The sequence below is a fragment of the Pygocentrus nattereri genome, chromosome 9 (assembly GCF_015220715.1).
Source record: "Pygocentrus nattereri isolate fPygNat1 chromosome 9, fPygNat1.pri, whole genome shotgun sequence".
NCBI lineage: Eukaryota > Metazoa > Chordata > Actinopteri > Characiformes > Serrasalmidae > Pygocentrus > Pygocentrus nattereri.
This window is the reverse complement of record NC_051219.1, coordinates 41,169,619-41,180,413: the sequence shown is the minus strand read 5'-3', so window position 1 is coordinate 41,180,413 and position 10,795 is coordinate 41,169,619. Positions and strand designations below refer to the sequence as shown.

Here is a 10,795-nt window from a genome sequence, read left to right as displayed (position 1 = left end):
GTGTGTATTGGGGTTTGTAGGAAGCGTCAAAGTCACGTGATCTCCCAGGGGATTCTGGGAGATGGAGTCCGTTTCTTCCGCCATGAGCTGAATCTGAAACAAAGCAAGGCAATGATCCCAAACAGAAAAAAACAAACACACATCTTAATGGGAAAGAAACAGAATGAAGTGTTTTGGAGTGGCCTTGTCAAAGTCCTGGGCCTTAATGAGCAGTTAATGCTGGAAGATCTACTGGTGTATCTGAGTCCAAGCAGTTCTGCACTAAGAAGTGGGCTCAAATTCCTCTCCAACAATGTGGAAAACTGGTCAAATTATAGGAAGTGTTTGCAGTCATTACTTCTACAGATCATGAAACGTTCGTTTTAAGGGGGAGTTACTTTCACACTGGTGATTTACATGTGGAATTTAGTCTGTAAATAAACAAAGTTGTAAATAAAAAATTAGTTAAGTTTGGTATTAAGTTTGGTAAGGTAATCTAATATTACACTTTTACACTTAAAGATCTAAAAACTCATTTAAAGACGGAATTGTTAATAGTAATAGAGGAAATCTAGAAGGGTGCAGCTGAGCACATCATTTGTTATAGTTGTGAAAATGCAGTTTTTTTTTTACAATTCTGGTTTGATATAACACTCCTCAACAGTTTGAGGGCTCAGGTGTCATATATCAAGCTTCATAATGCACCAAACCTTTTCAGTGGGGGTCCAGTTTAGCACCTGCACTGTCCGACTACAAAGCCACGCTGCTGTAACACATGCAGAATGTGCCTTGGAGGTGTTTTGCTGAAACAAGCATGAAAGGCTCTGAAAAAGATGTCTCGACACCTGGATACATTCCTCAAAAACGCATATGTACCCCTCATGATGCCTTCACAGATATGGAGCATACCCAAGCCCTTGACCCTAACATACCACCATAGCATGATATAAACCAGCTTTTGAACCTCACATTGGCAAAAATCAGGGAGGTCGTTTTCCTCTTTGGCCCACACACCAGCTCACATTCCACTTTGCATCCTTCCATCTGAGAAGAGCTACGACCCAGAGAAGTCGGCAGCGTTTTTGGTTGTTGTTGTTGTTGTTGTTGATACATGGCCTCTGCTTTGCATAATAAAGTCTAAACTTGTAGAGTGATTAACTGTGTTTACTGACAGGGGTTTTCTAAGGTATTCCTGAGCCTGAAATGTGGTCATACTCATTACAGAAGCATGTCACCTTTTAATGCAGTGCTGTCTGAGGGACTGAAAGCCGCGAGCATTTAATATTGGTTATAATTGGTGTTGCCACATTTAGGGGTAATAAAGTTGTGGACTGTTGATGGTGAAATCCCTAAATTCCTTGCAATCCTGCACTGAGAATCATTGCCCTTAAACTGCTGGACTGCTTGCTCTTGCAGTTTTTTTGCTTTTTATGCCCAGTTGCCAGTTATCTGTTCACCTTTTCACCTGTGGAAAGTTCTAAAACAAGTGTTTTTGATTCCACAAAAGTCTTAAATTGTCCCCGTCCTAACTTTTTAAAAATATGTTGTGCGCATCAGAGTTGAAATGAAAGCATATTTACAAAAAGTCATTGATGTTTGAGGTAAAATATTACATATCTCTTATTTGAGCTGTTATTAAATACCTTTAGGAGACCGTCCACAAATGACTGATTTTATTTGCATTTTATCCACTGTTCCAGCTGTTTTAGGAATTGGGTTTGTAGGTTTTCAGGCACAAATTTTATGCAGTTATATCTGATCGAGTGCAGAGCTATGAGGATTTCTAAAAACCTTCTCTGAGTGATTAGTTAAGTGGCGCTGTGAGACCAGAGAGCGTGTAACTTGGAGAATATTGCTACATAACTTGGATGATATTGCTCTGCAAACTGATTCACAAACTGCATACTGATCTGTTCTGTGCTAAATGTCCCTGAGGTGATTATTCTCAGAATTATTGTTACTATTATGTTAGCATGTCTTCTGGGTGAAAACAGTCTTCTCCGAACAAGGCCTGGAATTCAGTTTAAATGTGACATTTGGGGGTTTCTGTAATTCTGGCCACCTTGTTGATGTATGAAAAGGGTCCACAGGCTGAAACGGGCTCACTCTTAGGCACGTTTCCGGTGCCGTGTCCTCGGCCTGACTCACTACAGAGGGCTGTTGTTATAGTTTAAGGGCTGTTGTTGATTTGGCAGCAGGCTCGAGACTCTTTCACTGTAACTAGGCTGTGTGTGTGTGTGTGCTTGGTTCAGTAGAGACCCTCCATTGGTCTAAATATGCCACTACACTCTGATCGGGTCATTAAGCAACAAAGGCCTTTTGTTTTAATGTTCGGTTGTTCCCTCTCCCTCACTTACCCTCACTCACATACACACACGCATGGATGCGGTGTATCCTTGCTGTGTGTAACTGGCCGTCACTCTGACCTGTTGGTATTAGAGAATGTTCGAAGGACAGGGGCACAGGACCCCTCTATGTGGGACAGCTGGCCCAAATGTAATTAGAAAAGAATTACAGCCGAGGCTTTTTAGCAAATTAAAAATAACCCCAGTGCTGGGACTGTCATGTGCGAGGAAGGGCATCGCTGTCTGTTTGAGTGGGTGATTTGGCAGAATCAGCAGGTTGTGAAACACAGTTTGATAGTATTTTAAAGTGTGCATGTGTTTGCTGGGCATCTTCAAATGATGGGTGCCATCATTTCTTATGGCTGATGCCGATTACTTTACATCCAAATTGGTGGATAGTTGAAGACATGAAACAATATAGTAACTAGAGATGGGCAATATTTTGATATTTTATCTTTATCATGATCAATTTTGTTATGATAAACAGCCTTTTTCTTGCCTTTTTGCCTTTTTCTAAGCATTTTCTTGCCTTTGTGCCTTTTTCTAAGTGTATATTGTGGATATCTTCAGTGCTTAAAGAATGCTGACCAATTGCATGTGTCCTAACAAAGACAGGGTAATCTGGCCTGTTTATTTGGATCTACTGCTGCACAGTTTGTGTTGAATAAACAAACTAAATTGTTAAAAGAGTTTTTGTTGCAGTTTTCAAATGTAGCACTTCTAGTTTAAAAGCTACTTGTGGTTTTTTGCTGTGTTGTTCGTGTCATGAAAAACAGGGCAGCAAACCACAGAATGTATTCAAAGGACAAAGACACGCTTTGCTCCTCGCGTGAAAAGTTGGGCTGATTTCCGTAGCGATTTTCAGAGTTTCACGCTTCGTTCAGGAGCTGAAACCTTGTGCTTTTGCATATCCCTCAGGTCTCGGTAGCACAGTTTGAGCTGCTTTTGGAAATGCAGCAGCATACGTGGCAAAACAGAGGACAAACTTTTGACGTTTATTACGAGTTGCTGGGATGCAAGCATCTAGTCAGCTCGATTGTTGCTACATCAACCAGAGACAACACAACAGAGATAGGTGGAGTGAGTTTGTGTTACAAAAAGTTCACAAAAATAAATACAGAAAAAAAAGCGCCCATTTTTATCATCCAGGTAGTCGTATTTGGTGGGCGAGACTGGTTTGAATGTAATCCTGTTAACAGTCTTCATGATATAGCTGTAATTTCAGTGGCGTCTCTGGCACGGAAAGCCTGGTGGGGCACAATAAACTGTGGGCAGCAGTGACTCGTCAATTAAACTACACCGAAACCTGATCCAAACACAGACACACTCAATCACAATCACACATTCGCTAATTAATGTAACGTGGTGCAGTGAATGAGTGATATGACAACAACGTTAAATCCCACAAAACCTTGTTTTACAGCATCACATCACAAATCCAAAGTTATCAAGCTGTAACGATCGCTGTGGTCTGCAAATACATATTCGAAGCAACATATCCGAACAGGGAAACACGCTTTCCAGGCATTAGGAATAACAAACCCTGTAATAATGCAGAATGACTCACCAGTAACAGTCACTGCTTGAAAAGAAAAGATGTGAGACAAACTTTCATCTAGCCAAAAACGTCACCAATCTATGACTGAATTCAAGTGACAGCAAAGCAAGGGCGGGCAAGGAAAGCAGAAGAGCGGTTTTAGCTGTACTCACAGTTAGCCATGTTTTTCTGTTGAACTTCTCTGGACTGAAGGAGCAAGTTTAGTCCTTTCCAGACTGTGTTGAAATCCTCTGGCTGGTGTGTCTCAAACGTTGAATCTCTAATGTCTGCTCTAATGGCTGGAACCAAATTTAACTTTTATTCCGTTTTTGACTCGACTCATTATATTGCCTTGCTATTATGAGTGGCTACCACAACTGAGGAACTGTGTAGCAGTAGAAAACAATGTTTACTAAATATCTGGATGTATGGATTTACATATTTTTTTATTGACTGCTCTCAGCATGAGGCCAGCATGATCGGGCCCCACGGCTGGGATATTGAAAGCATGTTGAACAGGCCCAGAGTGATTTTAACTGCTCACTTGTTTAGACGAGCACTGATGAGCCCCACGCTCACCAAACGAAGCCTGCTAGGAGAAATAGGTAGCCCACTGACATTTACACAACAGGTACAGGAATATATATGGAATGTATGGACAGCCCTACCACTGTCGTATGGAATAAACACGCAATGTTAGTTACGAAGAAAAGATATATATATATATTAGTTGTTATACTGAATTATTGATCATGTCACGCTCTGCTCCACAGTGACATCTAGTGGCCACCAACACAGAGATGCGACTGTGTAATCTGGTCACTGTTTCTTTTTTCTGTTACTGTAACAAAATCTTTGTAGCGCTGTTACGTGTATTTGTTACTAGGTCTGAGTGTATGTCATTCGCTGATTGCTTTGTGTTGTTTGGAGAAAAACGGTTCAAATGACATAACTCCTGACATAAAAAACCGAACACTGCGGTCAAAAACAAGCCGTGAGCTTTGTAAGACATTCTTTTAGTGTGGAATATTGGTACTCATTAACATTTCTGACTGTATTAATGCCAAATTAAATATCATGATACTGTGACATTCTTTAGACCACACTGAGATATCAGATTCTGGTGCGTGGGTGGTGGCAAAGCCTCTGCTATCTCCTCATGGCACATTCACATGACGCATCACACTGTCTACTTCCTTTCTTTTCTGTGGCCCTCGTGCTGATGTTTTATGTGCATGGCCAGATTGAGTCGTCACGCTGTTCTGTCCTATAATGTTCACCCGGTACGATTAGATGCAGATTAGGTGCTCTCACGTTAGGCGATTGATCACGGCCATTTCTGGTGACCTGCTATGAGTGGGGTTTTGACTGTTGAATGTTTTGTGGGACAAAAAGCACATCATTCATACACGGTATGCTTTTGCAGCACTGCAGTTGTTCAAGTGCCCTGATTACAGCACCAACACACAGTCTTTGGCATCTCTGGTTGGGGCTTCATTTGTCTGTGCTGGTGTAGGGCAGATAAATATCTTGCGGCTGCATGTTTTGTGTGCATGTTAAAGCAAAAGCTCAGCAGTTTGCTGTTTTGCGTGGGTGATGACACATGATAGAGTACAGTACTGTGCGAAAGTCTTAGGCACCCAAGACACATTTTCAGAATCTATTTATTTGTGTAGTTTGTGTTTATTTGCTGAGAAAAGTGGTAATATTTGAATAAACAAAATGTATAGAATATTAATTAATAATGATATATATATATATATATATATATATATATATATATATAGTGATGTTCTGGATATTCGTGTGTTTAACCATTTCCAAGCCTCTCCAAGCAGCTCCTGGTTTGACCAATCAGTGCTCAGTAAATTGAGCTCATGATGTAACTGATGATATTAACGAATCTCTGTGGCGGCTGTGAAGGTGTCAAGGAAAAATATGGACCCAAGAAATTCTTGTTACTTTTTATTGTTTTTATGTTTATTTGAATTATGAATATGACAAACGTGACATTCATAGAAAGTGGAAAATTGAGTGGAAAATAAATGAATGAGAAGTCTCTATAGGAAGGACTAGAAGGACTATATATTTTTACGCCAACCACAAGAAGTAGTTGTAAGCAGCCAGCAAGGTCTGAGCATATGCTGCTGTCCATTTGTTCCTTTTTCGGTTTTTAACATAATTTGAAAATACCTGTTTCTCTTCCCATTGTTTGTAAATTTCATGAAGAATAGACCAAAAGAAACGGCCCAAAATGACTTGGAAAAAAGTCTGGTTCCATTGACTTACATTAAAAGTAAAGTGTGTTTTTTCCTTCTCCTGTAAAGTTACCATTTTGGAGATAAGAGGTTTTGTTCTGACAGCAGCGATATGTTGAACTCATTTAGGGCTGTTGGAAAAGCGCCTCATGAAGCTGCTTTATGGAACAGACTTAATCCCATTTGCTCGCTGCTTATTACTGTTTATATTTTTGTATTTCTGTATGTGTTTGACATTTTTCTGAAAGGTATGAAATAAAGGTAAAAAATAATAAAAATCAAGAAAATGTAAAAAACTGCAAACTGAAATGCTTGTGTATGTGTGCACGTGGTGCCCAGGCGGCTTACTGTGTGTGTCTCAGTACACAGGCCCTGTCCCGGCAGACCGCGAGTCTCCGATGGCGCGGAGCGAGACGTCCCCGAGCCGGGCGCAGCGCTCCTCCCCCACACAACGCTCCAACGCCTGCTGCTTCTGCTGGTGCTGCTGCTGTAGCTGCTCATGGTACGACCCAGAAAAGCACTCTCATTCTATATATGCTACACTCGTTTTTCACAACTGACGCCTGTGTTCTGGCTTGACTCTCACTAGTACAAACCAGTAATGGTGCAGTATTTTGATCCTCAAGTACATCTCATCTGTGTTTCACCGGTGGTTCCACACCTCGGGTCACTAGCCACCCAGTGCTCTTATGCTACCTGTCCAAAAGTTTGTAGACACCTGTTCATCCAGTGTTGCTTCGGGAAATCAAGGGTATTAAAGGGGAGTATCCCCCTGTTGGTGCAAAGAACAGCCTCTACTCTTCTGCAGAGGCTTTACACTAGATGTTAGAACATTGCTGTGAGGATTTGATTACATTCAGCCTCTGTATTTGACCCATCCATGCAGTGAAACACCACATTCACAGTAATGAACACACACACACAGGGGGGTTTGGGGCAGAGCGGTGGGCAGCCGTATCCGCAGTGCCCAGGGAGCAGTTGGGCGTCAGGTGCCTTGTTCAAGACATGCACTGTCAGAATAGGGGCTCGAACCAGCAACCTTCTGGTCACAAGGCTGGTTCCCTAACCTCCAGCCCACGACAGCCCCAGACCTTAGAGAGGTCAAGTAATGCAAAATGGTTAGTTCTAAAGCACAAACAAAACGGGAGATTAAGGAGAAAAGGGCAAGAATCGAACTTAATTTAATTTTCAGAATATTGCAAGTGCTTTTATCAAGTGTGAAAGGTTTCAAATTTCAGAGGAAACCAAATCTATTATTAAGAGTTCCTCACAAGTTTGCCTGAAGAACAGCGTTAATACAGTGCTCCCAAACTCCCAAACTCCTGCATATTAGTCTTTGATAAAGCCATGTTTTTTTAACAATAGCAAGATCTTAGTGATGACTTTTACTGGTTGTTGTTAAAAATAACCACATTATTCAATGTGACACTTCCTTAAAGAGATAATCAGTGCTTTAAGGGTTGTTTTTTACTGCTGTGGAGATGAGTGATCTGCAAGAGGTTGGAGTATTGAGCTAAAATTAGTAGTGAAATCAGCAATGGGAGCACGTTGAAGTAGCTGAATTAATTCAGTAGAAAGGTGTCACGTTACTTTGGGACATGTGGAGTATCTAACACAACATGTATACAAAATGCCATGAAAAAGTCTTAAATTATTTTAGGAAAAATAACAGAATAATAAATATAATAAGGAAGATGGGCAGAAATGAGATGCCAGTGGGTGACCTGAGGTGTATTTCAGCATTAATGGTCTGATTCATGTGAGGCTGTTTACACCTTTAACATGCCTTTTTGGAGTTAAATCATGTTTAAATTTTACTCGACCAGAAAAAAAGTCAGGGGTAAACACGTCCAAGGAGATACGATGTGATGGGATTATGATCGGATCATTCGGGCCACATTCAGAGGTGGTCAGAAACAGACATTCCTCGACTAATTTTGATATTTGAGTATTCATAAGAGTTCATGAGCTGATATCTGGTTAACTGCAGAGAGGGGAAGAACAGTTCGGCCATAAACATACTCAGTGCAAGCACACACGCAAATTACAGTGCCCACCCAATGCATAGCGAATGCACAGTCCCTCTGTACTAAGCCGGCGTGCTTGTATCTCCATTTTTGTGTTTTTATCATAATTTGAAAGTGCCTGTTGCTCTTTACATTGTGTGTAATTTTCATGATGAATGGACCAAAAGAAATGACCCAAAACGACTTGGAAAAAAGTCTGGTTCCATTGAATTACGTTAAAAATAAAGTAGGTTTTCTCCTTCTCCTGTAAAGTTACCGTTTTGGAGATACAAGGTTTTCTTCTGACAACAGCGCTATGTTTATGCGAGACTCCTCTAACTGCTCATTACAGTTATTACAGTTGACCTGACGAAAGCATTATGGTTGTACTAAAAGAGCCGGTTTATGAGGAGCCTGGCCTCTTCCTATTTCCCCCGTTATATCAAAAACTGCAAAACACTAGAGGGCGTCCTCAGCGAAAGGGAGTAAATTAAGCTAAATGGCTAAAAATGAAAAGTTAAAATAGTTTCTAATCGCTTGTCCAGGACCTTCCTTTAATTTTAGAAAGCATGAGGTTGTATTTCAGTAAAAAAGCAAAACTTACCTTTATGTTTCATTTTTTCTACATCAAATGTGTTTTGGGCAGCAGAAAGCTAACATTACTGCTACTGAGCGCTGATTGGTTGGCGAGCAGAGCAGCTCATTGGCTGTTCGCGCTCACAGACGTCATGGACGTACTTTAGGCACTGTTTTGAACTCCTATAACTTGAGCTTAAAGGCTCATTAAAAACAGTGGTTATGTTATATGCTGTTCAGTGTTCAGGAAATAAATGTATTCTTTTACATCAAAAATCATAATGAATCATTTTGGACTCGCCCAGGAGCGCCCTCTAGTGTTTGAGAAACTCGGAGGACATTACAGAGTGGTAATTCTCCGCTCTACAGTTAGACACGGCGGTCACAATAGCGCCCCTTACTGTAATTCACACAGTGCAGCTTGCATTATATAATGAATTGCAGCACATTTTACTGTATGTAAAAATTTTCTGTGTTTTTGCGTAGCTCAAAACACTGCGTTCACATACTTGCTTGAGGTATGTTTATGACCAGATGTAAGTGCAGATGCATCTGACTAGCAGGTGAGAGGATAAACAAGGAATTCCAGAACCAAGTACCTTCTTGTCGTTTGGGCCGATGAAAACATCCAAGCCAAGCATGACGATTTATTTGGCAAAAAGGGGAGAAACAAACGAAAGTAAAACAGAAACGTGCTTTTCACGTGGGAAAGTGAAAGCGGGAACTCTATGCTTTAGTGAAAAGTGTAAATAAAATCAAATCAAAGTAAATCCATCCACAGAAAAAAAAAGGTTCTTCAATTGATGCCATAGAGCAGGGGTCTATAATTAAGATTCAGTAAGGCCTGGTCAAAGAAAATTGCCTCAAGCGAAGGTCCAGAACATCATAATGTCTAACTTGCATTATGGCTCAGTGCCTTATACTGTAAACCGAAGTAGCCGAGTAGGAATATCAACATCTTATGCAGTCAACTGAATGTCAAATCAAATAAAGTCCAATTCAGTCAAATTTCAAGAATATTTATGGTCAGTTTTCTCTTTTTAGAAAACACCATGTGAAATAACTTCCCTCTGACTCACTTTCTTCTCTGACTGCTGTTTCTCTCCTTGTCTCTCCTCTGTGTGCGTCACTCACTCGAGTTTCAGTGCCCATCGTAATGCACAGATCTGATTGGCTGAGTAGCGTCACGTGTGATTTTTACAGCACGTGATTTGTCTGAGGCGTCTGGTCCGCTAAAGCGGCACTATAAAGGCTAGAAAAGTTATGCCGATTAAAATAGGACGACCCCATCAAAATTAAATAATTATCCAGAGTTTATCAGTTTTAGGTCCAGGTCCGTATAGCACAGCGTCTGCGTCCGAACTCGGACTGTGGTCTGCCTATTAATGACCTCTACCATAGAAGAAACGCTTTCGAACAGAGATTTGTCAGTGTGAAGGACATTGTAAATGCTAAAGGACCTTAAAACAGAAATGTTTCACAAATTTAAGGGTTCTTTAATTTAAGGGTTCTTTAATTAAGGGAACTTTTCATTATGTGAAAGTTCATTCCACTTTATGAAGGTTCTTCACACTCACACATCTCATTCCCCCAACACAGTTCTTCAAAGAACTGCCCATAAGAAAGTCCTTCACGGAGCCAAAAAACGGTTCTCCTGTACTTTTATTTTTAAGAGTGCAGATACGATCCGGACACGAAACGTGTGTAAACAAGTTGTAAACAAGCTCTATTTCTCTCTCACGGAACATTTCAGTGACGCCCCTGTTTGGCTCTGATTTTAGCTCTGATCAGCCGTTTTATCTTATGTGTTTGTCTGAGGTGTGTGTGTGTGTGTTCTTGTGTTGCTATACTTGTGAGGACCCCATGTCCTCACTATGTTAGGACTACATGAAATTTTGCTGGTCCTCACTTGAGCATGAGTTGTTTTCACCACAATTAGTTTTTTATTTGAAAAATTTGCCTTTTGGATACAGAGGTTAAGGTAAGGGTTAGGTTTAGGTTTAGGTGTGGTGTTGTTTAGCTCAAGTAACACAAACATACACATAGCAAGACAAATGTGTGTCTGTGTGTGTGTGTTGATCAGATGCGCCCACA

At 40.7% G+C, this 10,795-nt stretch overlaps 1 protein-coding gene across 3 annotated transcripts in view; it reads left to right on the top strand.

Moving 5' to 3' along the window:
• Window positions 1-10,795, top strand: part of rgs19 (regulator of G protein signaling 19) — an 85,032-nt gene that overhangs the window by 53,790 nt on the left and 20,447 nt on the right. For all 3 annotated transcript variants that reach the window (XM_017710878.2, XM_017710880.2, XM_017710879.2), the window contains one exon: window positions 6,482-6,621. In XM_017710878.2, coding sequence (XP_017566367.1) covers window positions 6,482-6,621 — 140 coding nt within the window. The remainder of the gene's footprint in view (window positions 1-6,481; window positions 6,622-10,795) is intronic.